At 39.1% G+C, this 19863-nt stretch overlaps 2 protein-coding genes across 3 annotated transcripts; one reads left to right on the top strand and one right to left on the bottom strand.

Moving 5' to 3' along the window:
* The first annotated feature begins 1716 nt into the window (after positions 1-1716).
* On the top strand, positions 1717-13546 carry atp1b2b (ATPase Na+/K+ transporting subunit beta 2b). Of its 2 annotated transcripts, XM_077546883.1 has the most exons (8): positions 1717-2119; positions 6272-6400; positions 6503-6610; positions 7526-7731; positions 7900-7959; positions 8068-8094; positions 9715-9810; positions 9895-13546. In XM_077546883.1, the coding sequence occupies exons 1-8, from the start codon at positions 2029-2031 to the stop codon at positions 10060-10062; spliced, it is 885 nt and encodes a 294-aa protein (XP_077403009.1). In that variant the 5' UTR covers positions 1717-2028; the 3' UTR covers positions 10063-13546. The 2 variants fall into 2 exon arrangements, with proteins under 2 accessions (XP_077403009.1, XP_077403010.1); XM_077546884.1 differs by lacking the exon at positions 8068-8094 and having other exon boundaries at positions 1719-2119.
* A 660-nt stretch (positions 13547-14206) lies between these two features.
* gltpd2b (glycolipid transfer protein domain containing 2b) lies at positions 14207-18524 on the bottom strand. Its single transcript, XM_077546903.1, has 4 exons — positions 18035-18524; positions 16547-16605; positions 16236-16414; positions 14207-16149 (listed from the first exon to the last, which is right to left on the bottom strand). Exons 1-4 carry the CDS (start codon positions 18102-18104, stop codon positions 15540-15542), a joined length of 918 nt encoding a protein of 305 aa, XP_077403029.1. The 5' UTR covers positions 18105-18524; the 3' UTR covers positions 14207-15539.
* Positions 18525-19863: the final 1339 nt, after the last annotated feature.

Consider the following 19863-nt stretch of genomic DNA (forward strand, 5'->3'; position numbering starts at 1 on the left):
TGGGCTCTCGTTCAGCCCCTCCCCTCTCCCTCTCACTGCCTTGAATTAAGCCTCGATGATTATCCGAGGAGGAAAAATAATTGGAAATAAAAAAAGACTTCATGCTTATGGCAATTAATGAGCTTTATTGAGAAATATGATCTTAATCTTTTGTGCTTGTATGGTAAATTGCATTTCAAATGAAACACAATAAGGATTATTTACACAGGGATAATGCATTTATTTATTCAATGGTAAACTAAATGTCTCTTAAACAGACAGAAAACATATTTTATTAAATATAAAATAAATACGTATATAGAATTTTTTAACCTAATTCTGGTTACTTAATTCTGTCTGTTAGCGAGAGCCACTACATCGTGATAACTTACATTGATGTTTCTGCATTTGGCAATTTATTATTATATTATATTATTAGTATGGGATTTTTTTTTAATGGGCTTTAGGTGAACTGATGAATACACACACGCACGCACACGCACGCACACGCACATGCACGCACATGCACGCACATGCACGCACATGCACATGCTCACCCACATACAAAAAATATATATATATATATGTGTGTATATGTATATATATGTATATATATTTTAAAAAAAAAAAGAAAGAAAAAAAACATTTTTTTTTTTATTTTTTTATTTTTTTTTAAAAGGAGAGCAATGATGATGTCAAATCGAATGAACAATACTGAGCTCTCCTGGATGAAAAAAGAATTTAAAAAAAAATATATATATATATATATATATATATATATATATATATATATATATATATATATATATATAAAAAATCTTACAACAAAAATGAAGCTGTTTGATATACAAATACAACATTATACCCCCCAAAAAAACATCAATTGTGAGACGGTTGTATTCATAAATAATTTATTTCTAAAAATGTATATATAAATATATAGCTCAATGATAACACCTATTGAGAAACACGACAGACGGGCAAACAAATAGCATCTGTTTGGCGGTTTTGTAATGCTTTGAGGAATAATTGTTTGGAGAGAGAAAAAGTGTGAAAATACAATAATAAAGGCATATATTCTTTATCCTCTCAAAAAAATGAACAACATTACTGTATATAACTAACCTCCTCTTTGTTTGTCTGCATAGTTGTACTATACCGCCACCTGGTGGCCAAGTCATGCACACCAGAAGGAGCCGGAAAAAAAGAATACTTGATATGCAAATTATTTTTATTCTTTACGTGCTTTTATTAAGTTCAATATTATAGTGAGTAAAAAAAAAAACATACCTTTTTTTGTTGTTGGTGTTTTGGGGAGGCTAAAATGGATTAAACCCCCCATGTAATTTTCCACAAAAAAAAAGGACTGGCCTCCAAAATAAAATAAAAATCCATGATGATGATGATGATGATAATAATAATAATCATCATTTTTATTTATTTATTTGTTTTAAGTATTGCGGTGAATTTGAAAAGGTGAATCCGCAGATGCCGAACCGCGAGTCTACGGGGACAAACTGTAATCTTCTTTCTACGGTGACGTAGGAGAATTAACCAATCAGAGTCGCCTTAGCAGCATACCATTCGCTCGTGGGTTTGTCTTTCATATGGCATGCCGGTTGAGTGGTGGCAAGGGGGCGGCGGGGGGGGTGCAGATGATTGGCTACGGCCGCAACTGAGGCGGGGGGGGGGGGGGGGTGTTAGCAGCTCGGTGGGAGCGGATGGAGGCTGAGAGAAGAGGGCGGGGGTGCGCTTTACCGCAGTATCACTAGATTTCTGCAGCACTCATCAAAACTCTGCGGCATGAAGACAAGAGCTGGGGGGGAGGGCACTCACTCGGACCGGGCTACCTCTTAATTTTAGTCTCCCCTTCTCCATCCTTAGATAGGCTTCTCGTTGCTTTGCCACCAATTTGCTCTCATTTTCCGCTCCCCCATCACTTGAAAAAAAGGGTCCCTCTTTCCTCATTGGCTAATTGGATTCCCATCGCATTAGGGCGCGTTTGTTACAGGGTTTCTTTTTTTTAGGGGTTTGATCCTGTAAAGTAAAATGGCAAAGGATGCGGAAAAAGGCGAGTGGAAGGAGTATATATGGAATCCGAGGACGAGGGAGTTTCTGGGCAGGACAGCCAGCAGCTGGGGTGAGTACTGTTGCTGTCCGGCGACCACATAGCAATGCAGCAAACATGGAGCCTTGCAACACATTCTCCGTCTGATGTCTTTTAATCTGCAAATTGGAGAGTCAAGTGGCTGCTCGCGTCACTCTGACGCCCCGTTGCGAAAATGCGGGCAAGCCGGCGGTTCTTCTCCTCGTCTTTATTTATTAATTTATAGCAAGGCTTCCATTGCGCAATGCGCTGAGCACAAGGGTGGAGGGCGGCATATGGTGCATATGGTAAATATTTGACAAGATTTAAATGTGGTTGGCCTATTTGGGGGGGGGGGGGGGTGGACGCGCTGGGCAAGGAACAGGTTTCAGGCTTGTTGCAAAGAATGCACGTCATCGGCCTTTCGGGGGAAGACTCACACTCGGATGGATGAAGTTACAGGGAGCAAGAATTGACAGGACATGATGTCATAAATGAGCAGATTAGCACCCTGAGGAAAAAAAAAACTGAATTGAAGAAAAGCGATACTAGAAGTAAATAAAAGCATCCTTACGAACTTTCCTATAGTGTAGTGCGTACGGCTCCATTCGGACGACATTGGAAAATGATAATCTGAGTAAAGCCAAGAGCCAAATGCTATTTGTATCACCTTCCACTCTGACCCAGCCCTCGGTCAGGGATTTAATCCTAATCTAATGACTGCAATGGCGTCATGTCCGAATTTTCTTTTGAAATCAAATGACAACACAAGTCAGAATTTGTTGACTAATAATCACTTTTTTTTTTTTTTAAATCCCAAATCCTGATTTGAAGCTATTCTTGGTTTCATCCACGCATGATTGTAGCTTCCGTTTGTTGGAATCTTCCGGCGCTGTGCCAGTTAATCCAGCTCAGTGTGTCCCGGGCGCTTTAGGGTCTGGAGGCCTTTTTAAGCTGCGCTCGCTTAAGGCCGCCTAATTGAGCTATTTCTGTGCTTAGCTACTACATGGGACACACCTGGACTTAGCTTGTCACCTTTTAGCACACTTCGAACCACAAACATTTCATTCAATGCTTCTCAGCTGCTTTCCTTTTTTTGCAACGCTCTTGTTTTGCATGGTCATCCGTATACCGGTAATCGTGCCAAGTACCTTCTAGAGCGCATTAGAGCAAAAAGCCCGATGGGGCAAACCCGAGTACTTCCTTGAGTGTGCACTATTCGACGTACCCTCTTGAGCTGAACCGTACCCGATTAAATTGAAATCTGGCTGAATTGAGTCGAATTGATTCATTCCACGTTATAATGAATCGTTCTTGAATTGTATTGCACAACATGTATCTAGATACGTATCCACGTAGGGCTGCTCGATTATGGGGGGGAAAAAAATCATAATCAGGATTATTTTGGTAATTGAAATCAGGATGATTCAAATGATTTTTTTTGTACGAAACAAGAAAATGTCTAAACATTTAAAAATATCAAGACAAATAAAATTATTTGAAGCACGATAATTAGGTAAGTTCCTTTTTTTAAGATTTATTAAATGAGTCAAATATATAAATTTAAACAACTCAGAATAAGTTTTAACTCATTCACTGCCATTGACGGGTATAGACGTCAAAAATTCTAAATTCTAACTAAATTTCTATTAGTTGGAAAAAAAATCCACTTTTTTTAACAAGAGTATGAAAACCTAGAATTGTTTTCTAGAAATACAGATATAAAATATGTGATTAATCGTGAGTTAACTATTGAAGTCATGCGATTAATTACAATTAAAAAAAAAATGTAATCGCCTGACGCGACTTAAAGATTATTAAAAATTCGTGTCGTCAGGCGATTAAAATTTTTAATCGTAATTAATCGCATGACTTCACTAGTTAACTCACAATTTATCACAAATTTTATATCTGTTCTTAATGTGCAATAAAAAATATATATAAAATATATATATATATATATATATATATATATATATATATATATATATATATATATTTAAAAAAATAAATATATATATATATATATATATATATATATATATATATGTGTGTGTATATAAAAACATATTTAAAAAACTATATATAAAAATATATTTAAAAAAAAAATCTATATTAACTAAGTCTGACAATAATAAAAATATTTTCATACTCTTGTTAAAAAAGGGGGGGGGGGGAGTTAAACTAATAGAAATAGTTCCAATGAATTTTTGACGTCTATAGCCGTCAATGGCAGTGAATGAGTTAATAATCTTTTAGTTTTGTTTACGATTATGCCGATCTTGTAATGGAGCGTAACAATTGAATTTTGATTCATTGCGCAGCCCTAAATCCACGTTAACGTATCCATGTTAGCGTAAACGTACGTCTCTACATACTGTACATGTACATTATACATATAAGTTGATTCCAGCATCCTCTTCTCCCTCTGCTCCAAATGCATTATCCAAAAAGGACCGAAATAACAAAGCCGGCGTTTTTAAAGAAAGCACATGAAAAGCATCACATCTCAAAGCCTTGTTTTGTTTGTTTGATCGGCTCATTAAAAGAGCTGCTGAACAGCGTTCCCTATTTTCATTCATTGCCTTGTTACAGAGCAGAGCGCCGAACGGACCTCGTGTTCTTTGCTTTCAACTTGAAAAGGTGACACTTGTGTATCGTATCTATCGTCGTCATAGAAGGCCGAACGTAAAACCCAAAAATGGAATGACGGCAAATCGCCTGAAAACTTGAAAGCTGTCTTTTCTGACATCCTCCATCGTTATCCTTCGTAATGTGTCACCCTTGCTCGGTCTTAATCATCTTTAATATTAATGAGTCAGCAAGCACTTTTACTGTATCCAATATCGCCCCCCCCCCCCCCCCCGACTCACTCTCCCATTGCAAATAATTCATCAGGCACTCCATACGCACATCCAAGACTCCCCTGTTGAGCATCCTTCCCTCGACATTTTGTTGTGGATTCCGTTCCAGTGAGCCGATGCAGATGCGGCCCGCTGAGAGAGACAGAAAGGTCCACGCTGGGGGGGAGGGCATGGGGGTCAAGGCGCTCAGCTGCTACCCTGCGCAGGCCCCAGGTGTCTGTGGCAAAAATGGGGGGATGTGTGATAGAAAATGCTATTTTTAAGACTGGCTGCGGGAACGTCACAGACAAGATGGATGGATGGCTCGTTATGGTTGAGCAGGCTGAGAGATGTTGAATAGTAGGGGTGGGAATCTTTGAATGTCTCACCATTCAATTAGATTCCGATTTTTGGGGTGTGCGATTCGATTCAGAATCGATTTTCGATTGAGAACGATTTTTGATTCGAAATGATTTGAGCGACAATGATTTTTGCTTCAATTTATAGATGTTCAAGGAATTGTAATGACCTACTCCAGTCTGACTCGCTAATGCTAATTAGCGCGCTACTCGCGGCACTTTTATCACTCAAAAGAACGGCTCCACACTGCAAAAAAAAAAAACAACAAACTTTATTGGGATAACTTGATCGTGACGTTTTCCTTCTACTCTCTCATGTGGCTACAACTTAACAGTGTATTAGACCGCGTGGAACCACACTGCCCCTCAGTGGCCATTCTGAGTATTATTGCGTTTGTGGAATAATTTAAGCAGTCATTTTTTTATCCATCTCAGGAGGCAGCCATTTTGCCCCTTGCTGTCGACTAAAAAAGACATCACAGTTGCTCAGGGCTCAGGCAACAACCAATCACGGCTCAGCTTCAGAAAACAGATGAGCTGTGATTGGTCGTTATCTGAGCCCTGAGCAACTATGATGTCGTTTTCAGTTGAAGGCAAGTAGCAAAATGGCCGCCCCCTGAGATGGGTATAAATGGTTAGACTAGTGGGGCTGCATAGATACATAATATTGTAAAGAAAGTGTTTGGTTTGACTTCCCCTTGAAAGAAAACAAAGAAAGAAAGAAATATTTGTCAACTTGCAACTTTTTTTTTTCAGTCTGTCACAGAAAAGATTTGAAGTGCATCAATTTGCTTGAAATTAAAAACAAATTAATAAATGAGCGTCATTGCCACCTACTGAAGTGAATGTGCAATTACACTTTATTCTAGTGCAGCAAAAAATAATATATGTTTTTTCATTTTCGGAACCAGGGGTCCTTTTTATATCTTTCTGACATTCAATTCATTGGATATAATGTGCGGTTGTTAAATCCTCAAATGATCCTGTCCCTTTTTTGTCCACAGGTCTCATCCTCCTCTTCTATTTAGTTTTCTACATCTTCCTGGCCGGCCTGTTTGCGCTGACCATGTACGTCATGCTGCAGACTTTGGATGATCACAAGCCCACCTGGCAGGACAGGCTCACCACACCAGGTGCGCTATCGTAACTGGAGATGAGAGCCGCACGAGCACAGGTCACTGTCTGTGGCATGTCGCGCTGACCGCTCTTGCTTTTATTCCCTCTGGATCTCGCAGGGATGGTGATTCGACCCAAATCCGATGAGACTTTTGAGATTGTCTATAACATCCAGAAAACCGAGAGCTGGGACATGTACACTCAAGCCCTGGACAAGTTCCTGGAACGTATGTCTGAGAACAATTTATTTAATTTTTTATATATATATATATATATATATAATTTATTTTTAATGTATATATATATATATGTATTAGGGGTGTGAATTGCCTAGTACCTTTCGATTCGTATCACGATTCATAGCCCACAATTCGATTCGATACCGATTAATCCCGATACAAATCTATAAATTGATTATTGCGTTTTTTTTTTTTTTGTAAAATTTAGAAAATACGTATCTGTAAACATGTACACTAAGATTTGTACGAAAATGTATTTCTTTATCTGAAACTTTAGGCTTATAACTGTGAGCCACTTTATTTAGCAAACAATCTGTTGTAATCTGTTTCATGTTTGAACAGCATTGAAATAAAATATTAAGGCTTAATGTTCCATTAATATAACATTCTTAATGCTTAATGTGTGAACCCTAACCCTAAGTAAGACATTTTGTTGAATATTCCCATAAAACATTGATGTTTAAAAATCGATTCGGCCGCATATTGAATCGATTCAAGTATTGCGCGCTGTAATATCGCGATATATTGTCGAATCGATTTTTTAACACCCCTATATATATATAGTTTTTATTTAAAATATTTTTTTATATATATATTTAGAGAGAGATTTTTTTTTAAATATATTTTTATATAGAGAGATTTTTAAAAAATATATTTTTATATATAGAGAGAGATTTTTTTTTTTAAAGATATTTTTATATACACATATATATATTATTAAAATATTTTTTTTATATAGATATATATATTTTTTAATATATTTATATATATATATGTTTTTAAATATATATATATTTATTTTTTTATGTATTTTTTTATTTACTTTGTCTAACAGATCACTTTTCATAAGCAAAAACCCCCTGAGAACAAATTTCACGGTCCTGTCCCGGTTTTCCTCCGCAGCTTACAACAGCTCCGTCCAGGACCAGAAAAACGACGAATGCAAACCGGACCAGTACTTCTTGCAGGAGGACAGCGGCGACGTGAAGAACAACCCCAAGCGCTCGTGTCAGTTCAAACGCGACGTTCTGATGGACTGCTCGGGACTCAATGACCGTTACTATGGATACCACGACGGCAAGCCATGCATCATTATCAAGATGAATCGGGTATGAAAGAGCAGAGGAAGGAATGGGATGGTGTTGCTAGGAGACGCCGAGTGCCTGCGTTAGTGGAACGGGTCGGGAAGGAGGGATAGAAAATTCCCGGTTTAAAAATAACGGCAGCATCGCTCTCGATGTTATTTTTAAATCCGGCCTGTGTTTGCTTCCCTCCAGGTGATTGGAATGTTGCCAGGAAAGGATGGACAGGCTCCTTTTATCACCTGTGGCGCAAAGGTAACCCACAGAAGCTCAAAATAGCTCACATTCTGCTGCTCGCGGCCATTTCACTGCCTCATCTACAAAATTTGCATTGCTTTTTCTGGTGAATGTTCCCACTGTCAGAGGTACAAAGTTGGCAAAAATGAATGGGTAAGAATGAGTTCGATGGTGTAGGGTTCAATTCTATATAGCAGTAGACTGTCTTCATGACTTCATTAAGTATACCTGCACTGATGAGGTCACATACTGCCCCCCAAAAAAATTTGACTTTCCATTTTTACAGTTTAACAATACAGTATGTTTATTAATTCATTCAGTGCCATTGACGGCTATAGACGTCAAACATTCATTCGAACTATTTCTATTAGTTTAACATTTGTTTTTCCACTTTTGTTAACAAGAGTATGAAAACCTATTTTTTTTTTATTGTACATTTACAACATATATAAAATTTGTGATTAATCGTGAGTTAACTAGTGAATCTATGCGATTAATTACGATTAAAAAAAATGAATCAGGCGATTAAAAATTTTAATTAAGTAATTAATCACATGACTTCAATAGTTAACTCACGATTAATCAAAAATTTTATAACTCTTATAAATGTACAATAAAAAAAAATCCTAGGTTTCCATACTCTTATTAACAAAAGTGGGTAAAAATTAAACTATTTTTTTGATATCTATAGCCGTCAATGGCAGTGAATGAGTTAATGTGGTTGTATTTTATGATGGTGTAAAAATGCACGACATCAAACTATAATAGCTGCTTTGCCAACATATTAGAAATAGCTCTATAGTGCAATTCTACACCATAATAAACCAAGTGTTCCTTTTTGACTGTGCAGGTGTACCTAATGATGTGAATTGTGAGTAGAATAGCTTTACGGTCTATTCACTTAGATGTATAGGACAATTTCATGTGTAACTCTGTTAGATACCTAGAATAATAATTCAAACATATCCAATGTTTATGCATATCATGTATGTGTGTGTGTGTATTTATAAGTATCAATCTTGTCTTTTATGAGAGATGTGCAACAGATGTCAACTTGTTTGACATTGTTGACGATTTTTTTGTTGGATAGTTTGGGCTTTGGATTAGGGGTGGGAATTTCTGAATGTCTCACGATTCGATTCAATTCCGATTTTTGGGTCTGTGATTCGATTCAGAATCGATTAAGAACGATTTTTTATTCGAAATGACTTGATTGACAATGATTTTTGCTTCAATTTATACATGTACAAGGAATTGTAATGATCTACTCCAGTCTGACTCGCTAATGCTAATTAGCGCGCTACTCGCGGCACTCAAAAGAACAGCTCCACACTGCAAAAAAAAACCAACAAATTTTATTGGAATAACTTGATCGTGACTTTTTCCTTCTACTCTCTAATGTGGCTACAACTTAACCGTGTATTAGACCGCGTGGAACCACACTGCCCCCTAAGTGGCCAAATCGGGTACAACATGAACAGCGCTCCAAATAAAGGCACACACAAAGGCAAGACAGTATAAAATAATTTCAATAAAATCGATTTGGGGACATTTAAAATCTATTCTGAATTGTACTAAATGAGAATATATATATATATATATTTTGTTGTTACATTGTGTGTGTTTAATCGAGCATCAAAAGAGACGGCGGACGTGTCGAGTAATGAGATTTGAAGAAAAGTAGGAGATTAATGAGGCTCACCTCCCCACTCGCCTACATCCAGCCAGACGCATTTTTAGGCCATAACGCATGAAATTGTTTCACCCCCACAGAGAGAAGACACGAGCAAAATTGGAGAATTGATGTACTTTCCTCCCAACGGCACTTTCAACCTCATGTACTACCCTTACTATGGCAAGAAAGCTCAGGTAAGACGTCCTGGATCCAAATCCGGTTTCTTTAATGATCCAATCGATTCCACCACTCGAACCTTGGCTTGTCTTTTGTTCCAGGTGAACTACTCCCAGCCTTTGGTTGCCGTCAAGTTCCTTAACATCACCGTCAACGAAGACGTCAACATCGAGTGCAAGATCAACGCCAACAACATTCCCTCCGGGACCGAAAGAGACAAGTTTGCCGGACGAGTGTCTTTCAAGCTGAGGATCAACACCATTAATTAGGTTCTTAAGCCTTTTTTCCACCTCTGAAAACTTCATGCTCTGCAACATTGCACATGCGCAGAAAGCAATTGCAGCATTCCCACCCTTTGCGGCTTTTGTTTACAACCCCCTCCAAAAAAAAAAAAAAAAAAAAAAAAAAAAAGGAGATGGGGGTGGACTTCGTCTGTCCAGGTGTGTGTTGATGAGATAAGGCGAGAATAAAGGGTGGCGATCCTGTAATTGTTTTTGTCTGTGAGCTTTGGGACAAATTTGTTTCTGTAAATTCATTTGAGGTGACGTCTATTTATACTGCATGACAAGCGAAAAGGGGATGTGAAGGCTATAATGCGTGTTTTTCAAAAGTTTGCAAGGATCAGTAACGCCACTGTATCGCTGCTCCTATCTTGCTGCCTCGATATAGAGCCTTCCTCTGTACGGTACGTAGTACACACCGATGCAAAATGTGCAATCTGCTATTTTTATTTCGATATCATAACCTCAGAGCTGGACTAGGGATGGGCATAACTCCAAATTAACCATCAGTAAATCAATTCTGTTGTATTTGAAATATTTTTTGGGGATGATAATACGACAAGACTTCTGAAAACCGACTCAACAGCACCTCTGCTGGTTGAAGTCGTGCACTGCGTTTTGTGACCGGATTCTCCACAAACAATCAGCCGTGCCCATCCCTAAAACGAACTTGTTGCACTTAAAAGAATAATCCGACCATGTATATCTTGATGGGTGGATGCTGAGATGAAGCCATTTTGCATGTGTGTATTGTCTTTAGTGTGCTATGAAGGTAGGAGTCCCCGATGTCCCCACTCTTTGCTCGGTGTGGAGAAAAAAAACTGACCACCAGGAGGGACAGAAATAGAGGGGACGTCAACCTTAAACATTTCTTGAACAATTATGTTAGATTATGACCTCACTAATCTAAACGGGACATTCTGATTTATATTACATTTGTGGAATATGACCTACGAAGCAAAATCCAGTCATTTTTAATCCACATCTGAAGGCGGCCATTTTGCTACTTCCTGTCGTCTAAAGTTGACATCACAGTTGCGCACGGCTCAGGCAACGACCAATCACAGCTCACCTGTTTTCTGAAGCTGAGCCGTGATTGCTTGTTACCTTGGACCTGAGTAACTGTGATGTCATTTTCACTCGACAGCAAGGGACAAAATGGCCGCCTTTTGATATTGATAAAAACGGCTGGATTTTGCTGCTTAATTCATATTCCACTAACGCGATATTAACAAGAATGCCATATTTAGACTGGTGGGGCCACATTTTTTGGGGTGGGGGTTGACTTCCTCTTTAAACACAAAAATTGAATCAGAAAGAGTTTAAAACCTTTAAATGTGTGTTTGTGGCTTCAGTGTTTGCGCGTATGTTCAGTACGATAACACATTTCATACCATGGGTCGGGAAATTGCATGCGTTGTGCAATAGTCATGAAATCCGTATATTATGAATGATTGATCCCCGAGCTGACTAATCCTGCATCGTCATTAGCGTCGGATGTTTTGAGAGCATTTGACAAGGTCTTCCTTCCATGAGTTCAAAAACGCAACCTTACACGGTCTCCAGTTCACATGACTTGCGTTTTTAGTGTGTGGGATCAATTGATGATATTTTGTCGCCGTAGATTTTATAATGAGCAAAAAAACACCAACTGAACATGCACTCGTAATTTGTCAGGCCTCTGAAATCGATTATTTATATTTTTTATTGTTATTGATTTGCATTGCTGTGCTTTTTTGGTGACAATGACTTGAATTTGCGTTTTCAGTTTTTGAGGAGGTTTTAACTCATTCACTGCCATTGACGGCTATAGACGTCAAAAATTAATTTGAACTATTTCCATTAGTTTCGCATTTTTTTCCCCACTTTTGTTAACAAGAGTATGAAAACCTAGACATTTTTTTTATTGTACATTTAAAGCAGATATAAAATTTGTGATTTGTGAGTTAACTAATGAAGTCATGAGATTAATTACAATTAAAAATATTAATCGCCTGTCGCCCCTAATTTTTAATAATCTTTTTTTTAAACGGATTTATGGCAGTGAATGAGTTAATACTGATAGTTTGTGTTTATTTTTTTATCATCCCGGTTTGCGTCGTCGATATGTTACTTGGTAGATTAATATTGGAAAGGCCTCAAATAAACGAAATGGTCATTTCATACATACCACGCACCATTTAAAGTGTTTTGCCCTAAATAATCTTAAATCTAAGCATCTCAATTATGATCCAGCCATTTGAATGATGCAAATAAAGCATTTTATTAGATATAATCTGAAAATTTGATTTTTTTTTTTTTTGTCCATTCACACACACGCTTCTCTGATGTTTCTGCAACACTTAATTTCACTCTAATCTCTTAATCTGGTGGGCTAATCCAGAGCCTACGCGCTGAACTTCTTTGCCCTACTTTGTTGCTCCTCCTCCTTGACAAGCATCACCTCCAAAATAGAGCTGGAAAAAGGATCATTCATTCATTTCCGAGTTTTATTACCCTGGATATCGCTTCATAATTCATCAACAGCCGTTAAATGTCACAGGACTAACTCAAAACTTTCTTTCTTTTGCCATTTGCATGTGAAGATGAGTTCTTCAACCAAAGATCCTCATTCCACTTTCAGTTTTCCTTTAGAGAGCAAAAATCAGATATTGTAGGATTCATGCGAGTACAGAAAGCAACTGTTATAAAAATACCTCCTCTTACATAACAGGAATACGCACAAGTGTTTTAAAAAAGACATAACAGTGCCTCCTGGTGGACAGAACGTGTTGTTGCCAGTGTCCAGGTTATTCTCTCATCTCCGTTTATCTATTTGCGTTGATAATTTGGAGATGTCATCAGAAAGCAATATATTTTATGGAAAATGGATGTGACAAGGCGTCAAAAGGCAACAACTGACAAAGTTTTGTTTGTGACAGACTATTTTTATGGGAGTTTTGTTGTGAAGTTTAGAGAATGTATCCGCTCGGATTGTATCGTGTTACTGGAGACACATGGACGGTTTTCATCATTAATTCATCAAATGGTAAAAACTATTTGGTTGACAAGGCTCTCTCGTTTGTTTTTGTATTTTTTATGTATGTGTGCGTGTGATATTTCCACCTTTGCCCCATCTTAAAAGGTTTTCAGGTTTGCAATGAATGAGAAGTAAGGTTGTGTGTAAACCTTTCCTGGATAAAGACACAATGTGTTCCAGCCAAAAATATTGATAGAAGTATACTAAAGATGTTTGGGTTTTTTTAGAAGAAGAAATATAACAATACCCCCAACCCTCCCTTTTACAACCCTCATCTAAAATCATACCCTGGAATGTGGTGCAAAGAGAAGAATCCGCTCAGTTTTGTTGCCCAAATGGATGATAATTCTTTTCTGGATTTGTATTTTTTGCTCTGACTGTATGTATATTTTTGCTCATGTTTATTGCAAAACAGGATAGAGAATTAATAAATGTCATTTAAGGGAAACTCAACCACAAAAGTGTGGCCTCTGCCTCTGAGCTCTTTTTCAAGTGGCAAATGGTAAGTGCAGGGGGAAAAAAAATATCCGAAAATGACAAACATTATTGGGTGGGTGAAATCTCAAGTAATCTCATTGGCTATAATCCTCCCAACACACAATACCAGCGTTCTGATTGTAGTGGTTAGTAGTTACTAGTAACCTAATAGTGGTTATGTTGTAATAGGGTGAGGCATGTGTTGTAAATGAGGTAAGTGAGGGAGGGATCAGGGCCACGCAGCAAAGTACGGGTCAAAGGTTAAAGTTTTTTTTTTTTTTAAACATATTTTCCACAATCACAGTTATTATTGATTTATCCCCAAACCATAAATCTTCTTTCATGTTGAAAGTCTAAATTAGATGTGTACTCTCTCTCCCAGTTTCACTCAAAGGTCTCCTCTGATCTCTCGTCACCTTTGTCCAACCTCGTACCGTCTTCTTAGAAAAGCGAGACAGGACGGGATTACCTGGCATTAGAGGTATTTGTGGGTTTAAAATAGTCCCATCAAGACCAGTAACAGTGGTTTGGGTTCGAAGATCTTTTTGCTCCTCGATTTCTAACCCTGATTAATCAATATTTGTGAGATAGTGGTTATATTTTATTCTACAACAAGAGTGAGCTGTAACCACAAAGCAATGTTGACAAACAGGCACTGTTATTTTTATTGAGAATAATTTCAGTTAAAAACTCATCACATAATACTGACGCATTAATACCTCACAGTTTCATCGTAGTGAAGCACCATATTTGTCCAGCATGTAAAATATGTTTTCGTTACAGGCAATTGGTCACAGTGCTAACAGATCAATTTACAGCAAGATACACTAACTCTCCAGGAAATACATTTGCAGTTCAAAATGAAGGTAGTTGAAATTAACATTAGGGTCACAACATACGTTGACTGTATAAATAATATATTGTTGAAATTTGCATGCTCTCTTTACTATCCGTTTTACAAATGAGCCTGCACAAATATTTATATTGACATCAGTTCCAGAAAGGCTGACTATGTATCGGTATCAGGCCATAATACGAGCCATATTTCAAGGTGTCATAACAGTCATAATGATACTTGGTATCATAAAGTACTCAAGAGACAATATTGGTCTGAAAAAAAATGGTATCGAGCATCCCTACTATAGGTATTAACATGCAAGGCACATTTTCCAAATTTAAGGCTCTCTTAAAGGTGATTCTGTAGTTGTCAAGGTTATGAAAAAAAAAATCTTAAAAGTGAAGTTTCCACTTATTGTATGCAGAGCTACCATAAAAAATAGCACGAGGAAAATGCACATTTGGTCCTTTAAATATAGCCCTTGCCTAATCAATAAGTTATATATTATCCTGGACTTCAAGCTAACAACATGGACCTTAAGCTCATTAGTGAAATGTTTGCCAAGCTATTAGGTTAAATCAGTGATTCCCAACCAGTGTGAAATTATCCAATTATTTGCCCGAAAGCTATTTTATTTATTCGTCTATCTGCGTATCCCCCTGTTGCCACTCGTCAGAATAAGTCATCATGACTTTCTGTTTAACAGCTTTGTAGTCAAATAGATTTTCAATATAGACAATGTTTGTGACGTTTTTGTTAGCAAGCTGTGAGATTTTTCTAATGCAAAACGGGTGACTGTTGAGAAACGCTGGGTTAAGTGAAGTTTGCCACCTGCTGGCCATTAGAATAAATGCACTATTAAGGCACTTCCGCATCGGCTTCTCTTTACAACCCCAAAGGTCAACTGCATCATTAGCTGCCTTAAAAAGCCTCTAAGGGCACATATGGAAACATTATAGTTAATTTAATAACAGAAACAAATGGACTGCCCTGTGTTTGGAAAACAAATATGGCAATTGGAGTTGGAATACTGTACGTTAATTCACATTTTGACCATTTAGATGCCCAAGAATCCACAGCCTTCAACGTGGTAACAACGGCTTCTATCGGATCAGCCTCTTTTCTTTTTTTTTATGGCAAATCCAGCATGCCATTCTCCTCCAGAGCTTTCTGCGTCCTGTCATACACCACCCCAATGGCCCGGACCACCCGTCCCAGGACAGCGCTCAGCTCCTCCTGGTTTTGTACACACAGCAGCCTGAAGAAGAAGCCCCTCTCGGGCATGGCGATGAAGGCCAGCTCGGCAGCCCTGCGCACGAACCAGGAGTGGTGGTTGGCCAGGGTGGTCTTGTAGGCCTCGCGGCACAGGTCCGACGGGCTCCTGAGCCGGCCCGTCTCGGGGGTCTCGGCCAGCTTGTCTAGAAAGAGCTTGAGCCAAAGCAGAGCTCGGTGCAGTCGCAGAAGAGTCCGGCAGCCAGAGTCCGTCTGCTGGTTGAAATCCACTAAGCCTCGTTTCAACTCTACCCAGATCATGGAGCGCACTGAGTGGTAAGCACCGAAATGCTGTGAGGGGTCAAAATACTCCTCCCCGGCCTTTGAGCTCACCGTGTTTTCAGAATCTGGATTCACCTCCGCTTCAGGGTTAGCCTCGGCTAGAAGCGCCAATTCCCGGATAATGGAGGTTTTGGTTACTATCTCTTTCGATATCAGGCCAACCATTGGGCCCAGAGCATCCATAAACCTGGCGGACACGTAACAATTATGAATCATCACCATCATAAAGGAAATTTACAACACTGTAGTAGCGTCGTTTTCTAAAGTTCTTACTTGACTAGCTCATCCCAGCTGGAGAGATAAGGCTGCAGCAGCACATCAGAGGTGAAGGCCGGTGACGCCAGCAGGTGGATGAGTAGCAGCGACACCTGGAAGGTCTGTCCGGGGCACTCCCCCAAGACTTGGGGACCCTCGGACCCTTCGAAGGCGCTGCTGTTGGACAGCTGGTGTGCCTAATGTAGGGGGGTGGGGTTGGGATGGGAGGGAGTGTGTGCAGATGAAATGGGGAGGGGGGGGGAGTTTTATTTAGTCAAATCAACCAGAAGAATCATTAGAAGCTAAATATGGTAATTGTGTCAACGTACCTCATTCAGTTGATTGTAGCCTTTTAGACAAGCATCCCAGTGATAATCCAAACCCCCATCTGCATTAGCGACAGTCAAAATAAATGTTTTTGTCTTGGACAGCAACAACAACAAAAAAACACTACAAATAATAGTTTACACTCAGTTATGTAAAAACTGTGTAACTTGTATGATAGCATACTTCTTGACTGATATAAGAACACATTAAAAATGTTGACCTCAAGAGGTCGTCAAGATCTGTTTTTAGCATTTATCATGATAGATTAATTAGTTTATATAGAAATTGTTTATAGGACAGATTCCAAACAAGGGTTTTGTGTACTGTTAAAATATTTTTCATAGGGTTTTTATCCTGTTGCCAAGTTACTGTAGCCCAGGGTGTCCAAATTATGGCCCAGGGGCCATTTGTGGTCCATCATCCATTTTTAGGCGGCCCGCGGCATATATTAAACAATTCTATCTGCTACTAATAAATGTTTTAAAACTATACTGTAGATTGTTTTTTAATAAGCAAAGATGCAAATTATTTACAACCAAACAGTCTTTTCATAACACCGTCAAGCAAAAAAATGGTTCCTTCCACTTTCTGCTCTGTATTAAAGTAGCACTAGGGAACTTTTCAACCTTAATAAAATATTTTCATAACTCTTCTGTTGAAACATGGACTTAAAACTATGCTTAAATTCACTTCTTACAGCCAGTGTATTTTTTCTCCTAAATCAATATTATTTTGTGTTTTATAGAGAAATCATATATTCCGTCATTCTTATGAAGTAGAGAGTAGTTGACTTCATGTGTCGGATCGCTTGGCATTTTTGCACAAGCCAAAGCCACAAAAGCTGCCATTGAGTAACAAATCCGTGGGCAACCTCGGTCATCCAACACTGAAAAGTTCAGCCTCCAAACCGGCTTGTGCGCTTCTTGTCACACTGCGAGGCTGATTTAGGATCAGTCTCCCGAGTCGCGCATCGGGACAGTGTTTGACCTTTGAGTGGTTCGAAAAAGAGGTCACCGGGTCTGTGTTGTCCTTCGGTTTCAAAGAAGTAGAGTAAATCAACTATGAGTTAATTATTTATCCGTTTTTTCACCTTTATGCTGTATTGTCACAATACAATATTGACACGTGGTTTAAAAGTGCCCAAGATGACACTTACATTAATAGTATTTTTTAAAGTAATAATTACTGTGCTTTTTTTCCCCCCTCAAATTGTTGTGGTGTGGCATCTATTTGACTTAAATGTGTTCCTTGCTCCATATACGTTAGTCGTTGCTTGATACATAAACCATTTATTCCCATGGCAGGCCAAATCAATCAAATCCATTTGCCAAATGAAATATACTCTAGGGTGAGCATGTGCGTCAGTCATACTTGCTCTTTACAGCCACTGCAACATGTGACACATTACTGATTTAGACCATATACATTCCCAACGAGGGGTTGTATGGATACGCATACATACGAGACGGAGAGAAAAGAAAATTACTCACGGAGCCAGAGGGTGCCGAAGAAGAGCAGCAGGACGACGATAGCCAAGGCAGCTTTGCTCTTCACACCCATGTTGAAGTCCACTTTCCTTCTCTTCTAATTCCTCCGTGTCTCACATGAGTCCTTGTCCCTTGCACTGCCTGTCACCACAATTACTTTCTTGGCCAGACCCCTTTGCCTGTGAAAACCCACCACCCCACCCTTTGCCCTCAAACCTTTCATACTCCTCCCCAAAGCCTTAAATCAAAAGTTGTTTCCACCATTGTGCCTCAGAGTGGGCTATCTACAGTCCATCTTGGTCAAGTGCTGCCGCTGGATTTGTCGTCCGCACCTCTCATCCCCTTTCATTCACGTGTCTTCCTTCCTCCGCCTGCCTTTGTGTCTAAATCATCCCTCAAGATGCCGTTGCTCAACGTGAGAGAGTCCAGAGATCATTCCGTGATCAACGGTTGGCTGATAAAGCAGAGACAAGGCAGCGTGTCCGCTAGTAACCCCCCCCCCCTCGTCTTCGTCTTCTTTCTCCTCCTCCACATGCATATCCTACATGTATGAGCTATATTCCTGGTCAGCTTGAGTAAACACTAACTCTCTCTCCTCCCACCAACGCCCTCCCCATTCTCGCTCTCTCGGGAACCCCCCCCCAACTCACTCACACATGGACCATTAAGAGCATTTCAGCCTACATACATCACATGATGGAAGACTCAACAGTAAACATGTAACAAGTCCCGCTAAGAAAGCTAAACATTCCACCCTTTAGCTCATTTTTAATTTTTATGTTAAAGGGGAAGTTAACCCCCAAATAAATATGGTATTCTGGTTAATATTGCGTTAGTGAAATATGAGTTAAACAGCAAAATCAAGCCGTTTTTTTTTCCATCTCAATGTTGCTCAAATTTCAATCACAGCTCATCTTCAGAAAACAGGTGAGCTGTGATTGGTCGTTGCCTGAGGCCCCGAGCAACATTGATGTCATCTTCAGTCGACAGCAAGTGGCAAAAATGGCCGCCCCCTGAGATGGATCAAAACAGCTGGATTTTTGCTGCATAACTCTTATTCCACAAATGCAACATTAATAAGAATGTCATGTTTAGACTAGTGAGGTCACAAACATATTATTGTCAAGAAATATTGAAGGTTGACTTCCGCTTTAAAACCTATGTAAATAAATCTCTGTATTGATCAAGCTAAGGTTGTCCAATCAGTGCTGATTACTGTTGACAACCAATCCAATGAAGTCAGTCAAATTATAAACATCTGTAACATCACAACTTTAAATGTTGAACTCATCTTTGTGATAATCACAGGCGATTCTCTTTATCGCCGGCATTGCCTCTTCTTGACTGCCGGAATGTGAACAGACATTAAACTTGGCACACTCATTCGGAACCACATGCGCGTTCCTACAGAGCGGCTTCACAATGGTATTTCTCAGTCGAGGAGCGGGAACGAAGTGAAAGCATTCATTATATGGCTGGGAGGGGCTGGTCATGTGGCTTTTATTTCACGCAACCAATGGAAGATCCCATCTGAAACAGGCGGTAATGGACGAGGGGAGACCGAAGCCCAGCTGGAAACATGTGACTCTGCTAAGCAACAGCTGTGATTTACGTTCTGCATAAGCAATATAAATGTACGTTATATCAAGGGTAGAAAGAAGTTGGCCCTAGGATAGAACATGGGGTCTGAGGGGGGAATGTTTATGTATGGAGGTTCAGTTGAGCGAGAAAGGGGGCATTTCAACAGTGTCTGACACTGTATTTCCCCATCTCGGTTTTACACCACCCTGTGGCGGCACAGCATTACTCGAGTGAGGAAAAACATCTCCAGT

This window comes from Vanacampus margaritifer, chromosome 16 (genome assembly GCF_051991255.1).
Source record: "Vanacampus margaritifer isolate UIUO_Vmar chromosome 16, RoL_Vmar_1.0, whole genome shotgun sequence".
In the NCBI taxonomy this organism is placed as follows: domain Eukaryota; kingdom Metazoa; phylum Chordata; class Actinopteri; order Syngnathiformes; family Syngnathidae; genus Vanacampus; species Vanacampus margaritifer.